This window comes from Botrytis byssoidea (assembly GCF_014898295.1).
Source record: "Botrytis byssoidea strain MUCL 94 chromosome Unknown BBYS_001, whole genome shotgun sequence".
In the NCBI taxonomy this organism is placed as follows: Eukaryota; Fungi; Ascomycota; class Leotiomycetes; order Helotiales; family Sclerotiniaceae; genus Botrytis; species Botrytis byssoidea.
The window spans coordinates 884,223-908,651 of record NW_024065842.1 but is presented as its reverse complement, the minus strand read 5'-3'; the positions used below and the strand labels follow the sequence as shown (position 1 = coordinate 908,651).

At 44.2% G+C, this 24,429-nt stretch overlaps 9 protein-coding genes across 9 annotated transcripts; 4 read left to right on the top strand and 5 right to left on the bottom strand.

Annotated features, from left to right (window-relative positions):
- Positions 1-206: 206 nt before the first annotated feature.
- On the top strand, positions 207-2,223 carry EAE97_000273 (uncharacterized protein; the record flags this gene model as incomplete). The annotated part of the gene is made up of 2 exons (XM_038870783.1): positions 207-344; positions 436-2,223. The coding sequence occupies 2 exons, from the start codon at positions 207-209 to the stop codon at positions 2,221-2,223; spliced, it is 1,926 nt and encodes a 641-aa protein (XP_038738144.1).
- Positions 2,224-2,559: 336 nt separating this feature from the next.
- EAE97_000272 (uncharacterized protein) lies at positions 2,560-3,500 on the bottom strand (the record flags this gene model as incomplete). Its single annotated transcript, XM_038870782.1, is given in 3 exon segments — positions 2,560-3,129; positions 3,252-3,387; positions 3,399-3,500. 3 exon segments carry the CDS (start codon positions 3,498-3,500, stop codon positions 2,762-2,764), a joined length of 606 nt encoding a protein of 201 aa, XP_038738143.1. The 3' UTR covers positions 2,560-2,761.
- Positions 3,501-5,027: 1,527 nt separating this feature from the next.
- EAE97_000271 (uncharacterized protein) lies at positions 5,028-6,230 on the top strand (the record flags this gene model as incomplete). The annotated part of the gene is made up of 4 exons (XM_038870781.1): positions 5,028-5,496; positions 5,560-5,588; positions 5,648-6,123; positions 6,176-6,230. The coding sequence occupies 4 exons, from the start codon at positions 5,028-5,030 to the stop codon at positions 6,228-6,230; spliced, it is 1,029 nt and encodes a 342-aa protein (XP_038738142.1).
- Positions 6,231-8,188: 1,958 nt separating this feature from the next.
- Positions 8,189-9,107, bottom strand: EAE97_000270 (uncharacterized protein; the record flags this gene model as incomplete). Its single annotated transcript, XM_038870780.1, has 3 exons — positions 8,189-8,524; positions 8,572-8,937; positions 9,096-9,107. The coding sequence occupies 3 exons, from the start codon at positions 9,105-9,107 to the stop codon at positions 8,189-8,191; spliced, it is 714 nt and encodes a 237-aa protein (XP_038738141.1).
- A 1,037-nt stretch (positions 9,108-10,144) lies between these two features.
- Positions 10,145-11,629, top strand: EAE97_000269 (uncharacterized protein). The gene is made up of 4 exons (XM_038870779.1): positions 10,145-11,080; positions 11,137-11,203; positions 11,261-11,530; positions 11,590-11,629. Exons 1-3 carry the CDS (start codon positions 11,001-11,003, stop codon positions 11,447-11,449), a joined length of 336 nt encoding a protein of 111 aa, XP_038738140.1. The 5' UTR covers positions 10,145-11,000; the 3' UTR covers positions 11,450-11,530; positions 11,590-11,629.
- On the top strand, positions 11,630-14,586 carry EAE97_000268 (uncharacterized protein). The gene is made up of 5 exons (XM_038870778.1): positions 11,630-12,447; positions 12,598-12,670; positions 12,751-13,034; positions 13,143-13,908; positions 13,983-14,586. The coding sequence occupies exons 3-5, from the start codon at positions 12,955-12,957 to the stop codon at positions 14,274-14,276; spliced, it is 1,140 nt and encodes a 379-aa protein (XP_038738139.1). The 5' UTR covers positions 11,630-12,447; positions 12,598-12,670; positions 12,751-12,954; the 3' UTR covers positions 14,277-14,586.
- A 214-nt stretch (positions 14,587-14,800) lies between these two features.
- Positions 14,801-17,694, bottom strand: EAE97_000267 (uncharacterized protein; the record flags this gene model as incomplete). Its single annotated transcript, XM_038870777.1, has 8 exons — positions 14,801-15,352; positions 15,402-15,521; positions 15,572-15,837; positions 15,886-17,109; positions 17,163-17,294; positions 17,358-17,421; positions 17,475-17,549; positions 17,605-17,694. 8 exons carry the CDS (start codon positions 17,692-17,694, stop codon positions 14,801-14,803), a joined length of 2,523 nt encoding a protein of 840 aa, XP_038738138.1.
- A 1,313-nt stretch (positions 17,695-19,007) lies between these two features.
- On the bottom strand, positions 19,008-20,749 carry EAE97_000266 (uncharacterized protein). The gene is made up of 3 exons (XM_038870776.1): positions 20,272-20,749; positions 20,130-20,213; positions 19,008-20,077 (listed from the first exon to the last, which is right to left on the bottom strand). The coding sequence occupies exons 1-3, from the start codon at positions 20,347-20,349 to the stop codon at positions 19,544-19,546; spliced, it is 696 nt and encodes a 231-aa protein (XP_038738137.1). The 5' UTR covers positions 20,350-20,749; the 3' UTR covers positions 19,008-19,543.
- A 1,230-nt stretch (positions 20,750-21,979) lies between these two features.
- Positions 21,980-24,214, bottom strand: EAE97_000265 (uncharacterized protein; the record flags this gene model as incomplete). The annotated part of the gene is made up of 2 exons (XM_038870775.1): positions 21,980-24,108; positions 24,166-24,214. 2 exons carry the CDS (start codon positions 24,212-24,214, stop codon positions 21,980-21,982), a joined length of 2,178 nt encoding a protein of 725 aa, XP_038738136.1.
- Positions 24,215-24,429: the final 215 nt, after the last annotated feature.

The window sequence follows — 24,429 nt, the reverse complement described above, 5'->3', positions numbered from 1 at the left end:
GAACTACTAGGCGCGACGGGTAACGTAACCTTACTAGTGTTCTATCTAGTCTAGCCTCGGTCAGCCTGACAGATCTGGCCTCGTTCCTATATCTAGCCTTGCAAGACGCAGCCCAACAATTAAGTTTAGAACGTCAGTTCTATTGCACAAAATCGGGCATTTCGTCGCACAAATTATCTTAAACATTTCAAAATCGATTTCAGAAGATGGCGCCTTTAATACCGTCTGCAAAACTGACCTTGCCATATCCATTGTATGCTTGCGACTTTGATCCGATAGATTCCTCACGACTAGTAGTTGGTGGGGGCGGAGGTGCAGGAAGATCAGGTGTGGAAAATAAGATCGTAAGTCTGAGACTGTGTCTTCTTGAGAGAGAGAGATTCATATTGGAAACTGATTTTCTCTTATTTATCTGCTAATTGCTATACTTTCTAGACCCTTTTGGACACTTCAAATCCGAACGAGCTTGTTGAAGTTGCCGAGCTAGACTTGAGTAAGGAAGAAGACAATGTCGCCAGTCTTGCAGTCGGCCAAACTGAAGGAGATACAACCTTATTATTCGCAGGAGTGAATTCCAGTCCGGCAGACTTGGCTAGAGGGACGAATGCGCACTTTCGAGTTATTGGAATAAGTCCTATTTCAAAAGGAAAGGGAAAGGCTACAGAGCCTGTTGCGATAACAAGCAAACTATCCGAGGTTTTGAGATGCCCATTGTTTACCAACGTCGAGAGGGATTTATACCAAAGGGTCATTCGATTATCGCGACCTTATACAGGACAAGCGCAATGGGGTGCGATTGCGACTGGGTTTGCAAAAGATTCTGAAATAGTGCTTTTCCAACCTGCGCAGACTGGGCCTCCCATTTCGAGGAGTGCTATAAAGTTGGCGAAGGAGGTAGTTGACATGGATTTCATACAAACTGGAAAAGATGATTTTTTTTTCGCGTACGCCGATGAGCAAGATATATACGTTAAAAAGCTTGGCTCAATAAATGATGGGGCAGAACCTGAATGTGTATATATTACACCTGCGTCAAGAAGTGGGGAGCCAGTTACGATACCGTCTTTCCGATCGATTAGATGGCTAACAAAGGATTTTATTATCATGCTCACGAATATCCATAGCCAGGGAGGTGTAGTACTACAAATTCTCAGATTACCACCTAGTGGCAAAGGACAGTGCAGAATTGCGCAATCACACAGACTGCCATCCAGTGTAAAGAAGGCTACTGGACTCGCAGTTGTCAACCTTACACCACCATCAACTCCCGATGGAGAGCAAGGCTACACTCAATTCGTGATTGCGGTCGCTGGCCACGATATTTCCATTTCCCTCTTCAAGGTTGATCTCCAGCACGAAGCAAATAACTACCTCGTCACACCTATCAGACCTTTCCGAACATTCAAGAATGTTCACCCTGGAGTGATTACAGGAATTACATTCTCAAACTTTACACCTCCCACCCAGTCTGTTACTGCAAGCACTCCTCCTCAGCACCTTAAACTCGCGAGTACAGGTATTAGTAATACGGTTATCGTCCACACCCTCCCCCTATTTCCCGTTCCTCTATCTGTCAAAAGAGGTCAATCAAGCACACCTCGCTACGTCGTCGCTCTTCCTTCAAGCAAAGCAATTTACTCTTTTGGAATCATCTTCTCCATGCTCCTAGCGTTGTTAGCAGCAATCTTAACGCAAAGTGTATTGGAGATCAGGGGGGTTGTGGAACCTCATTTGGGCGCCGCAAAGTATCTACCGGTGCCCTTCCAGGAGGCAATTGGAAAACCATACACGTTTCCGTCTAATTATCACGCACTCAATACACACATCTCCGCCGCTCCGATCTCCACAAGCCTGTCGAACACACCATCCGCATCTACCCCGGATTTTTTCGCGTCCCTCCGTTCCCCCTCCCCTAATTCTGCTTCTTCTAAGATCTACCTCCACCACGGAGTTCCTGTCCCAGACGTTGAAACCCAAGAAATATCTCCCGATATCACGTCGCCAGAACTTCCTTCATCTATAAAAGCAGTTCTTCACGACGAGAAAAAACATGAAGGTAAATCATGGGATGAATTGACGGCCCCACAAAAAGAAAATTGGAAGAGAAAATTAAAGGATGCGGGACATTGGGCTGAAGAGATGGGAGAAACGATTTTCAAGGGGGTCGTTTTTGGTGAGTTGGGGGGTTTGGTGGGAGCGGCTGTTGTGCAGGCCGCGAGATAGAAGAAGTTTTCAAGATGGAGCGATTGCGAGAAGTAGAAATTGATAGTATGAAATGACGAGAGACTCAAGATGATTTGGAAAGGCGTTGTATGATAGTTCCATGATGTGCTGGATGGCAAAATTGTGAGCAATTTCTTACCTTTCTTCTTGTTTATTCAATGTGGTTTGTGTTGCGACATGGCGCAGTTACAGAGACGTTATGAGATACAGTAGATGGGATGGATGTAAACTACGAGACACACATATTTTGTTTCTCTCATATTTAATAATAACTACTACATACGAAATTTTCCCGATTGAGATCGATCTGGGGAAACCATTTGAGACTTTTTTTTTCAACAATGAAATCTCGTAACTTTTCAATACTTTATGTTTAATGCTCCTATCTGATGATTCAGAGTGTTGTAAATGGCAAAAGTGCTGTTATATGCACCTAGTTGGTTGTAGATGGTGAAGAAGGGTTGATCTTGAGCGCGATGTTTAATGCCATCTATCTTGTAGATGTGGCTGTATTGATATAAACAGTCTTTGTTTCCGATCAATCATACTGGATTGTAAAAATCCCGTATGATGGAAGTCTCGGTTTCGCTAATTTATTACAGATCGTCAAACAGCCTGTAGTGAAAAAACCAAAGATTCTCATGATCCATCCATAGCCAAGAGGTGTGATTAGTTGTTGAAACATGACTGGGAAGATCAAGCCTCCTGTAGCACTAACACAGGCGCATATGCCGACGGCTAACATTTTGTTCTTTGAGAAAGATGTAGATGCAACTGATAGCGCTGGGCAGAACAGACACCCGATACCAAGGCCACAGCAGATTCCCTGAGCGAGGAACAATTGCCAGTACTGTGTTGATAGAGAGGCCATAAACCTGCCTACCACGCTAAATATAGTCCCGACCACTACACAAAATTAGCGTCGTGCTTTATTTAAAGCAAATCTCGAGGTAGTTCGACTCTAACGAGTGGCGGTAAAATATCACATGCTAGATGAAATGGAGCAAGGAAGAAAATTCTTTACTCACAAAAGACTAGACGAAAGTACCCAGCATCGGTAAGACGACCAGTAAATGTTCCAATAAAGAATACTAGAAATACCTGGATACTCCCAATCCATGATACATCCGATGGGGAGCGATCAAGAAAATCGATACAGTACTCCTGAAAGACACCGAACTAGTTGATGAAACCCCTAGACTAGTCAGTATAAACATAGGTTTCCAATTGACATGAAGCATGCCCAGACTCTCCGAGGAATTAAAGGAGAAAGTCATGGATACGAAAGACTAAAACCTACCAGTTATTCATAATGATCAAGTGACCCACAAGACTTGTGTCCATGCAACAACTGCGCCATCGGGAGGAGGACCTGGATCTCGAGCTCGCTGCACTCTTGGTTCGAGAAAGCACCCTCAGGCTTCTTTCTTTGATGCTCTCGGGCTTGGTAGTATCTTCCTCGGCTTCATTCAGAGCCCCTGGATATACTTCGAATTCTTCCTTCTCGGCCAATTTGATGAACTCGATTGATGAGATAGTGCCACTTGGTCACTAGAGTGTATAGCATAGATATGCTGATTCACTTGATTATAAGAATTCTTCTTTGACAAAGGTGAATTGAGGAATCTTTGATACTAAATCAGTCTTCCCGAACGTTCCAGAAGAAGAGCCCAACTCACCTGTCAGTTCTCCGAAAATGCCGTTTCTAGTCGAACAACTGATATTCACAATCAAGTAAGAAGGAGAGAAGAGTCAAAGGAAATGGAAGCATACGATTCAACAACCTCGGTGATTGCATCCAAAACGGCAAAAAAACATTTTTCCCATGCACCTATTTGAAGATTCTCACACTTCAGGATCCAAATGTATCTTAATCGGCTCATCAGCGACAACGCCAATTCCAGTACCCATCGTACACAGGCTTTCCGATGTCCCAATCTCACTAACCATAACGCATATACAATCTGAATAAATACTAAACAACGAGACAATGTTACTTTCGTTGCTCACCCTTGCATTCCGTACAGTCTCGATCTAGATTCTATGATAATCACATCTTCTAATACTCACAATGATGACCTGTCCTCACACGGACTAGTTTCTCGCGTAGAGTTAGAGCACCGTAGTGGGTTTTTACGCTACGCACACTAGCGTTCCTGGCACAATGTTAACGCTGCAGCATGCTGCTGCGGCTACCCAGGGGAAATGAGACCCCTACAAGGATTGTATATCCCGGGAGATGATCTAGATGTGGTCTGTCTAGGTTATGTGCGCAACGCATGCGGGATGTACATCGGGATGGGGAACCCCTCATTGGTGGCTCATGGCGTGCTTTTCTCGATTCAAAGCCAGCTGGTCTATGGATAGGGTTGCAGACAGGTCCAGATCGAGGGGTTCCATATTCCACCAATAATGCTATTCAGATGCGAGAATGAGTTCTGTGTGATAATTTCAATGGGCGTCTATTTCGTGGATGCGATACTACTTCCAAGTGGCAAAGAGATGGTTAGAATGTCGGTGAGGCTTATGGTACTTACTTGTTGCAATTTGCAAAGTGTTAATAGATATAACACATATTGTTTGATTCTATGATCAATAGCCACTGCATAGCACGTGCTATGCATGTTTCCAATCGGGTATAGTGCTTACACTGCAACCCCATCGCCAACAATTAAACGAGAGACTTTGTCCCCCGCAGGCTATAATACGTGTTCAGGATTCTGCGGAGGTAAAGACTCAGTTACTGCCGTGAGACAAAATCCAGCAGAGAGACAAACCTCTCATCGAATTTGATTTGCAAAAAAATGGCCGCACCACAAATCATTACCCTCGCAGTCTCCCAATCTCACACGCTGTCTACCACTGCGGAAACGCTCCGGGCTTTGTCTCGACAATGTCGCAAGGCGTCCAAGCAATCCCCCTTTCCTGATTTGATACTTTTCCCAGAGGCCTATCTCGGTGGGTATCCTCGGGGGGCGGATTTCGGGGCTGTGGTGGGTTCGCGTGATCAGAAAGGTCGAGAACAGTTTTTGAATTATTTCAAGGATGCCGTGGATATGGGTGATACGCCTGAAGGGGCGGGAGATAAATGGGTAAAGAGGGAGTTGGAGGGACAGGGAGAAGGAGGTAGTCATGAGAGAAGAGGTGATGGGACACGGGAGGAATTGGAGTTGGTGGCGAGAGAGACGGGGATTTTTATCGTGACGGGGTTTGTGGAGAGAGCGGGGGGGACGCTATATTGTGCTGTGGTTTATGTGTGTCCGAAATTGGGAGGTAGGTGTTCTTTTTTTTCACGAGAAAGATTCTGTGAGAAAGAAGTAGCTAACATGGCGATAGTAATTGGTAAAAGGAGGAAAGTGATGCCGGTGAGTCTTTCTTCAGAAAATAGCTTCATGTCCCGGATAAAATCGCTTACAATATACAGACAGGAAGTGAACGCTTGGTATGGGGCCAAGGACAACCATCTTCACTCCGCGCCGTATCCACCACCATCAAAGGCGTCAAACTAACCCTCGCAGCTGCCATCTGCTGGGAAAACTACATGCCTCTCTTGCGCCACTCCCTCTACAGTCAAAACGTCAATCTCTATCTCGCCCCCACCGCCGACAATCGTGATGCCTGGACGGCACTCATGCGAACGGTCGCGTGCGAGGGTCGATGCTTTGTCCTCAGCGCCAATCAATGCATCAAGAAACAGAACCAACCAGCGTGGATCTACGGCGAGAAATCCGAAAGCGAGGAGTTTATATCTCGAGGAGGTTCTTGCATTGTTTCTCCGCAAGGAGAGATTTTGAAAGGACCGTTGTGGGAAGATGATGATGGGTTGATTACGGTGGAGGTTGATTTTGATGATTGTGTGAGAGGGAGATTGGATTTGGATGTTGCGGGGAGTTATTCAAGGTATGTTTGTTCTTATAGGATGGGTTGGGACGTTTCTAATATGATTTATTAGAAATGATGCGTTTAAGTTGACGGTGACTGGACTTGATATCAGTCCTCCTCTCTGAAGGACTGGTGGGGTATCTTGACTTAGATTGAATGATCTTTACTTTTAAATACTTAGATTGAGACCCCTTAAAAAAGCGTATAATACAAGTAGTTAGTAGAAATACATCCAGATCAACTATGGTGCTGATGGGTATTTATATATAATTGTGACCTTTTTCTCTAGGACACTTGAAGAGTGTATTAGCCTTAACTACCTACCCTTAGGTACTATATATGCTGTATGTAGTAAGCTGTAACCAGACATTTCAGTAATTTGATGCTCCATCGCATTACAAATGAACATATACAAGAATAATCATTCCAATTGCCAACACAATAGTCTTTATTCAGACTTTCAATTACCACTAGTCAAAATTGAAGTTCTCATTGAAAACAAAACGACCTATATAACTTTGTACGAAACCCTCGTCATACCCTTCGATCGCGAAATCTTCTTCACCTCAATCCTTCCCACCTGACTACAATCATGCACACGCGTCTCACCACAAGGATAACTTCCCAAACCCTCCATCTCCACCACTCTCGCCATAACCTCTCCTTCCGGCAACGCAAAATCCTCCGCAATCCCACCCCACTACACTTCTCCCTCACCTCCTCCATCGACCACCAATAAATCATAACCGATCTCGCCAATTTCACAAACTCATCTGTCTTCGCCTGAATCACATATTTATGCGTCCCCTCCATCGCACCCCCACACACCACGGCCGCCGAATCCGGATACTGCGACGCCTTGGACTCCGTCAGCGGCGCAAGCACGCACGAGCGCAACAATCACAAGACTGAGAATACGTCCCGCGGAATGGAAGCGCGAATACAGATTCCGTTTCTCGACATCAACATGCATGTTGATGCACGATTTCTCCGCTCTCGAAATGCGATATTCCGACCGGGGAAAAGCGGGGAGGTGGAGAATTTGGCTTCTGTGAGCGGGCTGACGCACGGATTGGACTTCGAAGGTGAAGGTGCTCTTACTGCGGATGTTGGATGTCATGGTTCCGATGTCGAAGGGTTGACCGACGCCTTGCACGTAGAGATGGTGGAGGCGGTGATTAGGGCATGTGAGATGTTGGAGGAGTCTTTGAGGAATGCTTGGTCTGGGTCTAGGAGGGTGGAGATGGGGATGATGGAGAGGATTTTGGCGGGGGTGGAAGAACTTGTCTCCATCTTGTTGGTAGATGAGTTTGCTTGGTGCGGATATCTAGTGATTTGCCAGTTATGTGCGGGAAAATCCAAAAAGGGAAACGTGAAGACTTGGGGTTTAGAAATACGATTTGGAAGCCACACGTGTAGTTTCTAACACCCAGTCGCTTACGGTATAGATTTGCCGAGGACGAACAATGCAGAAGAGCATACGATCTTGCGAATCGAAACAACTGCATACCTATGCGTTTGTCCGAGACGTGAGTACAGGTAAGAATACATGTTTTTATATATCAAGCTTACTTACGCACCCAGGCACGTCCGTAACTCAAATTTGGAAACTTGAGCTCGGGGGGGGGGGGGGGGTAGAAACCCCTGCAATGGCGCCATGCATATGCACCTACCCAGTTGAGGTAGTTCCATGGTCCAAGCTTTGAACACACCACACTCCACAGACGAATACCCTTGTTGATTGCACCGGTCTGTTCTATACCGGATTCCCGACTGTAGGCTTACTATAATCTGACAACCCCGTTAGTCTTATGTGTTGATCTTACCCTTGCATGGCGGCTATATGGACCCTGTCGTTTCTACCCCTGGCATCACAACATTAACAACACTCGCAAAAGTATTCTAGACCACTATCTGTAGGAGGTGTATCAAGCTAATTTTGAGAAGCATCGAAAGTATTGGATCTATTGAATGATGAACTGAAAGAAACTACAAAAGAAAAAAAAAACATAGGTAGCCTATGTCAATACAAACAGCACCTCAAAAATAAACATTCCCCATTTTCACCCCTGATACCCCACTACTACATCATACTTCTAACCTCACCAAGTCCTTGCTGAGCTCGTTCCCATTGATCCTGATCTCTCACATAGCTCGGATTCTGCGCCTTAATAGCATAAGGCAAAAAACGCATAGAATCGATAACGTAAGTAACAGTACCACCGACCCCATTCAAAGATGCAGCAATAGCGACATCACACATGTTATGACACGCGCTTCCCCAATGACCCGCAATAGCTTCCCGAGTCCATTTCTGTTCCAGCTGTTGCTTCAATTTTAGAGTTTTGCTTTCCAAAGTGGCAATCTCGAGAGATCGAAGCGCTTCCATGATGATGGCAGCAGAACCTTCTGATCTGTGCTCAGAAGCTCAAGCCCTACAAATCGACCGTCACCATATTTTCCTACTTCATTGTCGAGAAGCGCGATAGCTCGGATAAGAGTGAGCTTTTTCCCGTCGACAGAAATGAGATTTCCATTTTCGAAACCTAGTGCGAGTTCTTGGGTCGCGTGCTCTTTGTAGCGTCTTGTCCAATCGTATGCATTCTCCGGAATAGAGAACCCCTCTGGGTCATCCAGAAGGCTATCCTCGAACTCTCGACACCATAGATTTTTATTACCGCTAAGCTTGCCCTTAGACATGATGGACAAGCCAGCTACAGAAAGTTCCTCAGCCTTCTTCTCTTGCGAGACGACAGATTGAGGATAGGGACTCCCGAACTTTCCAGGATAACCAAGACGTCGAATAAAGTTATTGAATCGAGGCAAGCTATTCTGCGAAAAATTGGCAGTATGGAGCAGTAAAACCCGCGTTCACAGACGTTGACGCGAACTACGACTCGAAGAAACCCTGCTCAAGGAAAAGGAGCCTCACGGGTATGAGTATCCATCCCCTCCTTTCCCCACACAATTTCGAATTAGATAGAACGAACCGTTAACTGCATGCGAATGCGAATAATGTTATATTGAAGAAACAAAAAAAATGCAGATCCTCAAAAACTTTTGAGATGAATATAATTTACTCTTTGCATGGCTGTCTCAAGCCACTTGATCTTCAAGTGATTCACTCCCAGCGTAAAAAGCATAGACTGGATATTCTCAGAAGATCCTGCATCGGAGATGAAGTCCAAGCTGTCAGAGGATAAATTCGTTTAATGTCAAAGCTAGCAAGCAAGTCAACCACCTGGCAATGTAACTTATTTGTTCTTGTACGAACTAGCTCAGATCTAAGGAAGCTTGAGAATTCTCGGACCACCCTGCAGATACAACTTGATGCGGTCCATACCCTTGTTATATATGAAGCTTAGCTAGCGGAGTAAATGTTTTGCAATACAACGATATTCATCGTTCACAGGATGATTCAGACTGATGAGATCTTCATAAAATCAGGGAGATAAAAAGTCAAGCCACCAATACCTTCGACTTATCTTGAAGCTAGGTGTTGGCGACATAAGCTTATTTTGTCGCTTAATCTCATAAGCCATGCCAGTTAGCGTAGGAAACGTGAACAAGTCGAGTTTTCCCGTATGCAAGACCCCTCGGGCCTGACTACCGAGACTGCGAGATCGCGTAACCTGGGGACAAATCATTTATCTAACCTGCAGCGCACTTTGATGTCATGATTGTGACGTGGAGTAGAAATATGAATGGGAAAGATTTGGTTTCTAACCCCAGCTGCCGCTTAAGCGACTCTTCTTTGCAGAACCCCCACACCCTAGGATACCACGCAATGCAACGCATCATTAGATAGGCGATCAAGGGGCTACATGAGCTTTCTTCGATACTACCGTAGTATTAAAAAAATACGCTATTATCCAAGCCGCATACTCTAATGTAATGTTCAATTATACTCGCTCTTAGGGCTTATCGGACGACAGTTAGTGTCGAACAAAGCTTCAGTACAGAAGCGAGAGCACCCTTGAAGAACGCACGTCTGAATCCTTCCAGTGGGCCACAACGATCACACGATACCATGGGCAATTTGACCACTAAGTTTAGAACATTCCGTCTTGAGTAGCATCGTCTCGCACGCCATTTGTAGCCATGGTTTGACTGCCAAACATCGTGAAGTTAACGATGCAGTCAGACCTTGACGAACGATGTGACATGATTTGACAGTCAAAGTCAAGGGAGTTAACAGTCAGAATAAGTGTGTGTGATGAAGGAAAATTCCTGATGAGAGCACTCTGGCGCACGCAGGCGTTGACCGAAATTAATTGCGTATCTAAAGATTCTTTCCTGTTTCCAACTCTGTACTAGAAGGTTGAAGAATGGTTTAGACATGCGCGGTCCGGCACTACATAGTAGTTTCAAGAATAGACTCATCGAACATTTGATTCATCTCAACCCTGAATGTTACGATCCTGACTCTTTTAATATGACAATAGTATCCAGGAGGCGAACATGGCATGATCTGACACTGCAACTTCACTGTCATATCATATCCTCACATGGGTGAGCTCTTGGCCAGCACTGGTGATGTCTTTAGATGCGAGAGCGGTCATCCAACCACTTGCTGAAGCTCATCACGATCTTGCCCCCCTCCAGCTATATAAGATAGTCTAAAGCTGCAACTATTTGGATTCAGACCATCACTCCAATCAAGATCTTCATAACTCCATACACACTCCTATCAACTTTATCAAAGCTTCAAATCTCCAGCAATGGCTATCACTGACCCGATCATCGTTTCAAAAAATTTGCCAACAATTTACCTCGATCTCCTCCGAGCCGAGAATGAAGCAGAGGGCAAGAAGTTGCTCGACGCTTGTTGAAGCTATGGGTCCTTCTATCTCGATTCGACCAGCGACCCAGAGTTATGCAAGCTCTGGGATGAAATGCTCCTAGTGATGAAGCATTATTTCGAACATTCGCTTAAAGTTAAGAAGCAGGACGGTCGAGGGGATGACAATTTTGGGTAGGTTTTCTTTCCAAGCCTTTGGAGCTCTCAGGTCTGTCGCTAACCCTTCCCAGTTATGAAGGTATGGGTACCGAAGAGTGCCCCAAGCCCAAAACAAGAGACGGCCGCGAATCTCTCAAAGTACAGAACACTCTTCGCTCATGCCATCTCTCAGCCCAACTAACTTCCCTTTCATAGATTTCCCGTCCAGCATTTCTCAAAGGTTCAGCTTTTAACGTATTCAAGAGCCCAAGTACCTTGGATGCGAATGGGCAGTTTTTGACGGGTATGACGGCGGAGAACGAAAGGTTTGTGGAGCGTGATAGTAAGGTGGTAAAGGATCAAGGATCGCCTGAGGATCAGATTAAAGCGCGTATCAGTGGCTAGTGAGCATATAGCCCTGGTGGCTGGAGGTTCCTAGTTGGTGGATGATGTGGCTGGTGAAGCTGAAGTGACATGAATATCTAGGTATCCATGGAAATCGTCACCTCTGTTAGGTAGCTAGACATGCTGATTAGAATCCGAAGAATCCGAGACAAGATACGATATATAACCTATCCCTAGGTCAGGTTAGTATCTCGAATTGGTTTTATACACAAATGTTGTTACATTTCATTGTTTCCTCGAATAGATCCAGATCCCTTTCCCTTTAGTCTCTCTCGTACAAAGAATCTCGCTATTTGATCAATTGATTAATACATCCATACCATCAATGGTCACAATGGGAGAAGGTTCTCGAAGCTTCCATCACTATCGATGCATCCCCTGTCTGATGGAACACCCAAATTCCCCACTGTTAACAACGTCACCACCCAATCTCTGAATGGCGGGGAGGGAAAGATGGAAGATTCTTGATTCTGTTGGTGGATGAGGGATGTTGATGGAAGGGAAGATAGATATACCAGCTGGAGGTCCTTTGCGCGGAGGAGGTATGGACTGTAGATCAATAGTAAACTTTTAAAGCTTCCAACACTCATTCACACCCTTTGATATCTACACACACACATACATTCAAAGTTAATCAAGACTGGTTAACGTTAGCCAATTAATTATAACAATTCAATCTCTCATCTCAACTCAATTCCATTTGAATACCAAGTACGTAGGTACATACTTACTTGACAAGAACAAGAAGAACAACAACAACAACAACACCAACAACAAAGGATTACAATTCCATTCTACATATCCTCTTCTTCCGACAACACGAAAAAAGATAGAGCTATCTAGGCAAAAGACAACAAGGAGGACGGACTCATACCCAGACTAGCCAACAAATTAAGGAGGGGGGTGTGAATACAACTCATAGCTCACAATCACAATCACAGTCACAATCACAATCAGAATCACAATCACGAGATCTTTGGAAGAATCTTATTAAAGTGGTATGTAAATTTCACAATTCACCATTTCCTTGTATTCTCGTGAGGAAAGAACAAACGAACATCATTTTTCCTTGCTTCTATCCGTCAAGTCTCACCAGATCAACCAATCCATCAATCCATCAATCCATTAATCCATCAATCCAACCACAGACTCGCCAGCCACCACTAGGAAAAACAGCACATAAATATCCAACACACAACATTCCTTCGAATCCTTTGAGAGGTCTTTTATAATCCGACCTTTGTCTGCTGTTTTTTTCTTCTCGCGATCCTGGTCACTGACGACATACATTCAAATTCTAGTGGACGACCGTTTTAAAGCCTTCCTACAACCAATTTGCAACTCATAGTCGATAGTCAACATTTTCATTGGACCAGAATTTGCAGTTTGTTGTTGATCTTTGAAGTTGTGCTCAGCTCATCTAACAACTTCACGACTTTTTGCTTCCCTTCTCAAACCATACTTCGACAGCAACATACACAACATACATTCGAAGAGTAGCAAGCATGGTAGCAGAAACAAAACTTTACGATGCATTAGGCATCACGCCTTCTGCCAATCAACAAGAAATTAAAAAAGCATATCGGTATGTACAATATTGCAAAATTTCCTCCTTCATAATCAACTTATGTTCATCCCGTCCACCACTACTCCCAGCTTATTCAAAGAAAAATGAAAACTAACACACCAACAGTGCAATGGCCCTAAAGCATCATCCTGACAAAAACAAAGATAAGCCCGACTCGGCTGAAAAATTCAAAGAAGTATCCCAAGCCTACGAGATTCTCTCGGATCCCGAAAAGCGCAAAACTTACGACCAATATGGATTAGAATTTATGCTTCGCGGTGGTCCCCCACCACCCGAGCCTGGTACCAGCGGCGGAAACCCATATGCAAGCGCAGGAGGCATGCCTGGCGGTTTTGAAAGCTTTAGTTCCTCTGGTGGCATGCCCAGAGGAAAGACATTCCACTATGACTTCAGTAGCGCGGGCGGGCCAGGTGGTGGAGGATTTAGTTTCAGCAATCCAGAATCGATTTTCAGTGAATTTTTGAGAGGTCAAGGAGCGGGAGGTGGTGCGGATGGAATGGACGATATTTTCGCAAGTATGGGAGGAGGAATGCCACGCTCTAGTCCTGGAGGAGCAGGCGGACGATCTAGACCTGCACGCTCGGCATTCCAAGGTGCGGAACCAGCTAGACCGAGGGCGGAGACTCCTGAGGTGACGACGGTGGAAAAACCTCTAGCGTTGAGTCTGGAAGAATTGTTCAAGGGTTGTCATAAGAAGATGAAGATTAAGCGGAAGACTTTCGACCCGGAAACAGGCAAGAGACAAACCACCGATCGCATTCTAGAGATGGATATCAAACCCGGATTGAAGAAGGGAAGTAAGATTAAGTTCAAGGGTGTGGGTGACCAAGAGGAGGGAGGACAGCAAGATTTACATTTTGTTATTGAAGAGGTATGTTATACTCTCCCACCACGGCTTCCCCCGTTTTACCCATAAATGAGAAATATAACTAACCCACCCACTAGAAAAAACATCCCTACCTAACTCGCGACGGTGACGACCTAATCATGACCGTCGACCTTGATCTTAAAGAAGCCCTAACAGGCTGGAATCGCACCGTCACAACCATCGATGGTAAAAACATCTCTCTCGACAAAGGAGGACCCACTCAACCCGGCTCCTCAGATTCATATCCCGATTTGGGCATGCCCCTGAGCAAGCAACCAGGCACGAGGGGTAGCTTTATCGTGAAGTATAATGTGAAGTTCCCGACGAGTTTGACGGTGGAGCAAAAGCGGGCTTTGAAAGATATTTTGTAGGCGGATTTTGCGTTGCTTTTTGGGGGGTTTCGGCGTATGGGGAGGGATTTCCTATTGTTTATATTAGCTAGCGGAACTGGAGTGAGAGCGGGATATAGCAAGCGTGCATGATTTGGACTGAGGTTCCAAGTGTCTTGGGATGCACGGATGGATGGAAAGAAGAGAAACATACTTCCTTGATTAGGTTGAATGTTATATGAGAAATGAGGAATGAAATGACGATTCATAATAAATACAAATGCTATTTAGCACTCCACAATATATACTTTCACATCAGCCAAGGAAACCGTAGGCACAGATATTTTAACATTTGTAATTGCTTCAATTGGGTATCCTACGAACATCTCTAGTCTACTGAATCATGTGATCCATTCCTGATGCATCATGCTTCAAAATTTATGCCTCCAGAGTATTGTGCCTTTCAATATGTACATGATGAGAATATGCACTTCAAAATATCATCCATCTATCTTGGCTCATCGACTATGCGAGAAACCCAAAATATCATTCGAGCCCAAACAAACCTACTCAGCGAATCCAACCCGTTTAGCTGTAGTGCCGTCATCTTTCTGACGGGTAGGCAGTTTGACGTCTTCTTCCTCGCGCTGAATTTCATCGGTCTCGATATCTTCAATCTCCATGCTATCATTAATCACGCCTTTCTCGACAGAGTTGCCAGTGAAGTTTTGTAACATGCCGCTTCCACTACGTTCTTGCATTTCTTGTGGTGTGTCGTTGGGAAATGGATCAACACCCACAATGAGTGGGCCACTCAGAGTGTAACGGGTCTGTAGAGCCTGCGATTGAGACATCGCCCACGAAGCGTCAGTGTACGGAGGTTCATTTTTGACTCCATTTCGTTCGTCATTCACCGAAGTGTTTGAGTTTCTAGAAGTGTTTGAAGAAGATCCAACTCCATTCCATTCGTCATTGTAGGCTGAGGTAGATGTGTTCTGCTCACGCTTACGCTTTCCTGGCGATCTTGGTGAGTGCTGTGATTCGTCAGGAGAATTCACTGGAGGTTGAGCCTTGGATAATTCCTTTCTAAAAGCGGCATTATCCTGAAAAATGAAAGACTAAATATTGTTAGTAAAATTATGAGGGCGCATAAAGGAACGAACATACCCCAAGTTCGTGTGGTGTTGAACGCGTAGCCGTCTCCATTGCCGCGTCAGAAGCATAGACTAGAATTGCCGTCTCATTCTGGAGTCTAATATCCTCCAAAACTTTCTCCAAGGTGGTTTTCTAATGGTTTGTTAATGAATTTTCACAAGTTCAATTCTCATAATACTCACTTCCACTGTTCTTGAAGGGGGAGACGAGGTACTGAAGTGCATTCTCCACCACTGACCATCACTAGGAGGAACACGCTCTTCTTCGCTAGCGGCAAAATCGATGAGATCCGGTGCTATACGGGTGCAAACGTATGTCGTCTCCTTAGTCAAGCTTACGCCACGAAGAGTATATCTGTGCAATATCCGAGAAGACTTGGCGGGGTCTGTATACAACTTCGAAAGCTCTCTCCAAGCTTCTTTGGCTTTTTCTCTTTCATCTTGTAGCTCTAATTGCTGTTAGCTGGATAATCATTGATCAGCCTGTGTGAACTTACTTTTCAGCTTTGCGTTTACATTATCCATCAACTTTTTGAGTCCTTTAGACAAATCTGCGCTCTTTGATCCGCCCATAGAAATCTCAGAGGTAAGATCATCCATGCTCTTATTGCTGGGTGGAAGCTCATTCTGATCATGATTGAGTGACAATTTCATAACATCTTCAACTAGAAGTGTTCTTCCATTGTGAGTGGTCCATTTTAATTGCCTCTCTTGGCGAGAAATATCCTGAATTTTTAGCTGCAAATTTTGCTTTTCTCTACGCATAGCTAATGTTTCTTCAGATACGAACTGTAGATATCTATCAGGATACCATACTACTGGCACTTCAATTGCTTTCTGATCATTCTGCTTATCACCTTTGATTCTGAAAGAAATGACGTCGCCAAGATGATTCAAGAAGGGCCAGTGTTCGAGAGTAAGAGGACAACCATCCCATAGAGCTCCATCTGCAAGATCATAAAGATTATCGATAAGAGAATCTTTTGTAGGAAGATGAAGGTCGAATATGGCAAATATGGTGTTTCCATCAGAGTCGGGATCTGGAGCATTAGTAGCTGAAGAAAAGATATGTTTCAATGGTGCCTTGCCCTGCATCAAATTCTTGAAGCACAGGAAGAAATCCGTCTCAACATCGTTCCTAGCGTTCTGTTGCATATATGGAAGTTCGGTAATAACATCCACAGAACCGTAGCTTCGCTCTGTCTTGTCTAAGAAAGCCATGACCTTCTGGAGCTCCTGGCCAAATCGTCGATCGTCAGCTACAAAGTTGGGATCTTCTTGCAACGATGCGATGGGGTGTTCTATTGGTCTGCCGCTCCACCAACCAGCCTCGTATGGATAGTAGGTCTCGATGTTGTCTCTTCTGAGGAATACCTCACGGGCAATGGGAATGTTGTAATAGATTGTCAGAAGAGCACCTAGTCTATGTGCATCTCCAGAAGGCTTAAAAAATGCAGGTGTGGTAGGCCTTGTGTCTTCCCAGATTCGCATGCGATCCCGAGGTTCTGGGTCTTCATAGATTTCCTTGACAGTTGATATAGGAACCATGGCCCAATTGTCTCCATAGTCGGATCTTGTAGCAGGACCAAAGTAAGGTTTGTCTGTTCCCACTATACCAGATTCTTGTGGGGGCAAGCTGGAGTCTGCCATAGAAGCAGCAAGCGCTTGCTGGAGTTCTTTATCATCATTGTCGACATATTGGGTAAAGGCAGTGGTAGAATCTGCCGAATAATGCGTTAGAATATGCAAACCGAAGGTTTGAAAGAGGACATACCATTAGTCGTGAGATCCACAGCTTTGCTCAGAGGCGACTTGTTGTTACTAGTTCTAGATGGTGGTCTGGAGGGTGCAGCACTTTCGAAATGAGTAAAGGCGGGGAATTCATCTGGGCCTTGGACTGCAAAAGCTGCAGGGAAAAAAGTCATCAGTAAGAGTCTTCAAATGTTTGATTCGAAATAAGAGAACACACAAATACCATGTTGTGCACCACCTCCATCACGATCTTTGTTGAATTGGCTGTCATCCCAAGTGTACTGCCACCATCAAATCAGTGACTATATACCACATCGTGCGATTTCATACTGACTCGATTAGGGTTCCTTCCAGTTTCAAGATCATCATAGTACTCGTTGATTGCTTGCTGAACATTATTATTGTTGCCCTGTATAAATTAGCATCGCACTTTGGAAGAAATTATCTAGCTGGAAGGACCCCACCTTTAACCTCAAGATAGCTTCTTGTCGGTTTGTCTGTCCAGTCATGTCCAGAAAGGATTGCACATCTTGAGCAGCTGGTTGTGCTGCCATGGTCGCAGTGGTAGCAAGCTTCAAGTTGATCTTGACTTTTGACCTTTGCAGCTATGAGATTCTTGAAGGTTCTGGTTTCTCCCCAGGTCATAAAGCAAAAACGAAGAAGCAAAAACCGGTAAGTCAATCAGATGTTTGAATAGATAAGCTGGTCTGCCAATATGACAAACAGGGTCCAGCTACTAGTAGCCTTTAGGGTAGTTTGCTAAAGAAGGTTAACAAAACAAGATGGGAATTGTTTGATGGTCGAGATCTGGGGGATGTTAGGGCTGGGGAGCATATACGTCCGAGCTTCATATCAACCCCACCAGGACCACAACCTTTACTTCGAAGAAATATCACGCAGTAGATCATACTAAGCCCAACCTGGAAATGAATAGTAGTGGCGGAGCTTATTCACTACGGAAAGAGGTTGTTCCTCAAGAAGGGTCATCTCCGAGCTCGAGGGTAATCTGATAATCAGAATACACAGGTTTCAAATGACCTCTAATTGAATACTACCTATGTATACCTGAAGGAAAATCAACCTTATAGCAAGACTGAACAATATATTGAGATGTCTGTCTGCCGTTCTCATGAACCATCAAAGAGCAGTTATAGTATAGAAGCAAGAGTGTTATCTATATCCCTTTCCCGCCAAAAGGATTGAGCTTTATATGACGAACAGTTCAACTGTCTATCTCATTCTAAAAACGATGAATGAATCATATCAAGTTGTAAAGTAAACAAGAAGGAACCCTCATGCCATCTCAAACACAATCTATAAGAAGTTAAGCAGTCATATCAACGTGAGAGTTCTAGAGAAACCTAGAGACCCTCACTAGCAAGACTAAAATTTGTACTAGATGATGATCTATTACATATTCCTAGTTTCCAAAGGTTTCCTTCAGTATGTTTGTATTACTTCCCATATCTTATTCTAATCGAAACTTCTTGAATCTGGAGGAGGAAACTAACCTAACCCATTCCCTAAGAGATTAGAGGTATAGTGAGTAGGAAATGCATAGAGGAATCACGTCAAAGTACATACCTATGTATGATAGGATTCTCATTAGTGTATCGCTTACTGCGGATGCGCTACATTCATTGTTTTAGAGCCTTTAGAACTATATATTTCTGGGTGTGGAAGTGCAGGCATAAAGGGGAATCCCCTCATGACCCCCCTTCACCCAGCATCAAAGCGTCCATTGTCTGATACTCATAGAACATTTGAGCTACCTACATTACCACAACCATATGATTTGGCGTAGCATAGAAACCTTACGCTATGCAAAACCCTTTCATCAAAAACTAGGCACAATGACTGTCTCGCAAGCTTTAAAACATTTCAGAGAAGGGGAAGATTGGAATCACTCTGAATTGGCGAAGCCTCATGCCGCCACGGGCAGAAAATAGATGACGTCCATCTTAAGTGCGAGCAGTATGAACTATCAACACCATTTATTGCGAACTTATCTTGTATTGAAATATTCCTATTCACTGCCTGCAACTATTTACCCTATCTCACTGCCTACTGCAAAAGCCATAGACAAATTATGCCCTCCAAAATACGTAACACCCAATCCATATTCCCCATAATCTAAAAGCGCTAAGATCCATCAATGTAAAAAGCATGTTATACGTACGCCTGGAATGCAAATATGCTTGCATTGTCCTTTGCGCCCCCCATGTAAACCGAGCGGACCGCCGCTGTGCTATGCATTGTAAAATAGAATAAAATGACCCTCCCTCTATCGCAAGTTGTGACCATATGCAACTTTAGCAAAGTAGCCAGTATCGAAAATGTTTGGGAGGTTCGAGAGAAGCAATGAACTTGAAGAACGAGTTAGACTTGATAGTTCTTCCCTATTTAATCTTCCATATCTTCATCGTCCTCTTCTTGCTCCTCACCATCTTCTTCCTCTTCGTCTTCGTTCTCCATTTCTTCATCCGAGCTATCGCTGGCGCCAAAGTCGTCCTCTTCATCACTCTCGGCCCAGAACGCGTCGTCATCTACAAGTTTCGCAGGAGGGGCAGTCTCAAGTGTTTTCGGCATTTCGAAACCAGCCGGAATATCCTGCTTCGAAGCAGCAACAGCCTCTTTAGCCTTCTCGTTGTATTTTTCCCTAGAATCACGGTACATAACCCCAGCATCGACATTGGCGGGAGAATTGATCTCGGGATCATCAAGGAGCAGAAGGATGGAACGCAAGACAGATTCAACCCCTTGTAGAGGTGACCAACGTTCACTGGCAGATTCTCCGGATTGCTCGTCTTCTCCAGGTGGGTGCAAGATTGAGATACATAATTTACCGTCGGGATAGATATTAGGGTGTTGAATGGGTCGGAGGAATTTGAAGGTAGGAGGGCTGTAAGGATAATTGTCGGTGAAAGTCATTTCGGCCTGCGATTGAAAATCAGTGGCTGTAAAACATAATAAAACAAAGAATTCTCACCTTAAAGTAAGCACCGTTGAAAGCACTCTCATCGTTAACAACCATCAAACCAACTTGCCATTTAAAGAGGGAGTCTTCATTCATCTGTGCAATAAAGTTAGTGAGTTTCGAGAAGAGCAGCCATTATGCAAGAGTCTCCTACTTCGATATTGACCCATTTCTCTTTGGCCAGTCCCTTGTACTCGGACATCAAACGATTTTTCGCAGCAACGGCAGACATTTTGACGATGTTCTTTATTCTGCACTCTCAAATGAAATCGATAGAAATTGAGAAGTAGATTTTTGCAAAGGACTTTTGGAGTCGAGACAGGTTTAAATAGTGTGGTAGTTATAGTAGGATGATTTGAACCAGAAACAACTCGAGTAAGACTGAATGAATGTGAATGATGGAGATGAGGTTGTTTAAGAGTGGATGACCGACAAGGTATGTGGGTGTCGAAAGTGAGACCTTTGTAGAATGTCGGGAGTAGAGGATTGAGTGTGTTGAGTATTGAGTGAGTATTGAGTAGTCAGGAATTCAGATGTAGAGATTGAACTAGGAGGGTAGAGAAGCGTTTATAAGTATCCTTGAGGAGAAAAAAAGTGAAATGTTGGATGATGGACCGTAGAAAGTCGAGGATTATGTACGGTTATGTATGGTTTTGTAAGAGTTTAAAATAGTTTCGCTGGCTGATTTGCCCAAGGTACGTTGCGCTACTACTCCGTAGTCTGCAGAATGTTTGCTACGGTATTTTTCGGGCACCAGCGACTCGCCTTCAGAGAGCAAGGATTGTGTGACAAAATGACAAAATGAGTGAATCAGTGAATACCCCAAAATGGTTTTAAGCTTTCGATTATTGTGGATTCCAAAAAGGGTCAGGATAATAAAGTCGAGTGAGCATCTTTGCGCTTATCTCCAAAAATAGTTAAAACTCGAGTCGCATGATTTTGATATTTCGAGACTTCGGCATGGCACAATTCGTACAGAGTGTAGAATCACCAACAGTAGCTAGCAACTTGTCTGCCCGGCGGTCAGGATATGATGATGCTGTATCATCCAACGCCAACTGATAATTTTCGGATTCGTTCAGCAGTACGATATGTGTCCTACCTATGGTGAATATTAACACAAACAAGTACGTACCAACTAGAGGTTTCAAGTGTCTATGTTGGCAGTTCCCATTTTTATTCCGTGTCATGAACGGAGCCACCGAGAGGCGAGGGGCACGGAGTAGATGCTACGATAAGCAATCACAAGGACCTAAGTGGCGCTAAACAATAATAAGTGGAATGCGATCGAAATCTTCAATTATCTGCCGAATTGCGGGTACGATGTCATATGCCGATTGAAAGGCAACTCCAACCCAAAGTTTAGGTTTGTCTATCATTCATGTCACTTCAAGAATTTCGCAATTACATATGCACTTTTATATAACGTGCAGTGGTCGGGATCATGTTGAAGTGTAGCCACTGTAAGCGAATATACCCCTTTTATACTACAGTCCCATCCTATCCCCAATAATAACACCACTACTTGATTCTCTGAAAATTGTGCAAATATTGGACTACTAATAGCTTGGGCACAAATATATCAGATTTTAATTGAGTCTAGAGACGCGGACTACAAATCTTCACATCTGTTTCAAAGTCTTTTCATGATAAAAGTGCGACGGATTGATGCGAAAAGTGAAAATGTATATATCTTCGAGGTATTAAGGTACAAATTTTGCTAACACAATGTAACGCCAATGCCATCCCGTTGGTATTGCCATTAATAAACGCCAAGAATCATACTTCACATGGATTCAAGTAGAATCAGTATTCCCACTTCCAAATTTGTAATGTGATACAACACTCAAAACGGACTAGAATTATCGAATGCTGTTTGTCCCTAATGCTTGAGCTCTTCTTTTCTCGGCATTCTTCAGGGCTAGCCTTGCTTTGGCAGCTGCAACTCTATCTGGAGGCAAGGCACACTTTGATGGACTGGATCTCCGGCTCGATGCAATAGTGGTCGGACGAGGTACCCCACGTTCATTGTTTGACTTCAACTGGTCAACAGCTCTGGATCGAGACACTGTAGCTTTAGGAGGACTTGAGGGAATGTTATATATCTTTGGTCTAGGACTGTCTAGACACCTCTCGCGACTAGTTCGTGTATGAAGAAGAGGCAAGGATGGGACTTCGGCTTGCAAGTTTATATCTGATGAATCGAGGGAAAGATCCGCATATCGATTGGCGAGAGGAGTATAATCAACCTTCTTCGATTTCTGGAAAGCATATTGTTCCATAGATGCAAGGTTAGTAATCTCAGATAAGGCTGCATGTGATGATCGTTGTGTGATATCAGTAGATGCTTCAAAATGAGTAGGTTTGGTAGAGGCAACTGTTTTGGATGGCCGTGCAATAGAATGACTCAAGACTGGAATATTACTTGTAAAAGCATGTGACTTCTCAGTTGGATGGCTTCTGGTTCGGAACAAATCATAGCCCGATCCTGTTACTTCGTCATAGGTAGAACCACGAACAAATTCTCTCAATTTGGCTATCTCCTTCTCGTATGCATCGACCATTGTATCGTATTCGATGGACTTTATGTGAAGAGCCTGTTCCGCATCTTTTATAGTCGATTGTTCGCCTTTCAAGGATGCGATTTCTTTCTTAAGTTCCACTACTTGATCATGACGCTTTCTCAAGAGCTGCTCTGCGTCGCGTCTTGAACTCTTTGCCGTTTGCTTCATGTGATCGTAATCTTTTTGAAGAGCCTTTAAGCGATCCTCTTTCTTCTGGCGTTGTCCTTCTACGAGCTTTAAACGCTTCTCCCAGCTTTCTGTATGCTTCTGGAACCGCAGTTCAGAATGTTGCAAATCTTGTGAAAGCTTGATGTTTTCCCCTTTAAGCTTAGAAACAGTTCTATCGGCGGTGGCTAAAGCTTCTAAGGCTTGCTCTAATTCATTTTGGGTGGAGGCCGTGTCTCTGGATTCATTCTTCGCACTCCTCATTTCAGTCTTTGGGACAGCTGCCGAAAGACTTCCATCCCCTTCCATAGCTTTGCGAAATTCTTCGACTTGGACGCGATATTGAAAAGCCAAGGCAGTCTGACGAGCAAGTTCCCTCATGAGTGCCGGTGAAGTATCTCCTTTGGCTTTCCCATCTGCTGCAATCTGCGACATTAACTCAGTGATATTGTTTTCCATTGAGGCAACCTTGGCTTGCTCTTCCTTCAGTTTTTCTGCGAGATCGAGAGCTTCTGCATCTTTTTTCTTCGCATAAGACTTTGCGAGCTGCTTGTACCCTACTAACTTCTTCATTTGAATCTGTGCCTCATCGTGGTACTTTTGAAATTCAGATTTCCAGAATTTGCCAGATTGGGACCGAGGATCGTTGATGTCAATCGTAATATCTGCATCACTGTCGACTCCAGACACTGATTCTTTCGCCAGCTGCACATCATTTGATCGTGAATTTTTCGGTTCCTTCGTGTCCTTTCGTGTTTTTACATCCTTCGCCTTGGTCAAAGCCGAATTGGATAGTGTCGAAGAGGTGGTAGAAGGTTGATTGCGCTTTTTGAATGCACTGTCCGATCCACGAGAGTCTTCTAAAGTTTTCAAAAGCGAGGTCTTTCTGCTTGGCTGTGATAGTTCTTCCGGTTGGGCGATCCATGAATTGAGGGCTTTCCCTGGTGTTGGTGCCCTGCCAACAATTTTCTGTGGCCTGTCCTTTCCTTCGTTATCATCGACATCTGATCCGAAAGACACAGTCTTTCTTCGAGTCGCCGCAGTTCCAGGGGTCATTAGTATTCCTGGTGGTTTCGTTGGGGAAGCTGATAGATAATGTGGCAGCCGATTATCTCTGCCTGCTATTGGATCGTCCTCCTTTTCGAGTCCATATAGTGTATCGTCTTGAGGAAGGCCAGGTGTACCAAAGAACGCACTTTTGAGTGCGCGAGCAGCAAAGACCGGGGCTGGAGTCTCCGGTGCATCTATCTCAGGGTCTGCGCCTATGAAGTGTAAGCATTTTATATCTTCTATATACTCAAATTATGATAAGTTTATACCTGCAACGCGCTCGGCACCATCTGGCCTTCCCAACCACCAGTTGAGCATAACTAAGGTAGCAAATTGGAAGAAGTTGATAAACAATCAATGGCTATAGAATTTCCACCAATTAATAATTCGAGAAGTTGGTTATCAAGACTATTAAAAGCATTCACACAGTACATCCATAAACTTCCTTTGGAAAGCACAATTAGTGCCTGAACCCTTTTTGTTTACTTACAAGGATTAGATCGGACGCGAATATGCCAGGCAACCGCAACCGC

What these genes read in the sequence shown, in the direction of transcription:
- EAE97_000269 (XM_038870779.1), top strand. Translation starts at nt 11,001, where the DNA reads ATGCTCCTAGTGATGAAGCATTATTTCGAACATTCGCTTAAAGTTAAG. An exon ending in CGAGGGGATGACAATTTTGG is followed by an intron (nt 11,081 to 11,136) that starts GTAGGTTTTCTT and finishes AACCCTTCCCAG; the next exon opens with TTATGAAGGTATGGGTACCG. An exon ending in ACGGCCGCGAATCTCTCAAA is followed by an intron (nt 11,204 to 11,260) that starts GTACAGAACACT and finishes TCCCTTTCATAG; the next exon opens with ATTTCCCGTCCAGCATTTCT.
- EAE97_000268 (XM_038870778.1), top strand. Translation starts at nt 12,955, where the DNA reads ATGGTAGCAGAAACAAAACTTTACGATGCATTAGGCATCACGCCTTCT. An exon ending in GAAATTAAAAAAGCATATCG is followed by an intron (nt 13,035 to 13,142) that starts GTATGTACAATA and finishes ACACACCAACAG; the next exon opens with TGCAATGGCCCTAAAGCATC. An exon ending in TACATTTTGTTATTGAAGAG is followed by an intron (nt 13,909 to 13,982) that starts GTATGTTATACT and finishes CCCACCCACTAG; the next exon opens with AAAAAACATCCCTACCTAAC.
- EAE97_000266 (XM_038870776.1), bottom strand. Translation starts at nt 20,349, where the DNA reads ATGTCTGCCGTTGCTGCGAAAAATCGTTTGATGTCCGAGTACAAGGGA. An exon ending in AGAAATGGGTCAATATCGAA is followed by an intron (nt 20,214 to 20,271) that starts GTAGGAGACTCT and finishes TTTATTGCACAG; the next exon opens with ATGAATGAAGACTCCCTCTT. An exon ending in TCAACGGTGCTTACTTTAAG is followed by an intron (nt 20,078 to 20,129) that starts GTGAGAATTCTT and finishes TTTCAATCGCAG; the next exon opens with GCCGAAATGACTTTCACCGA.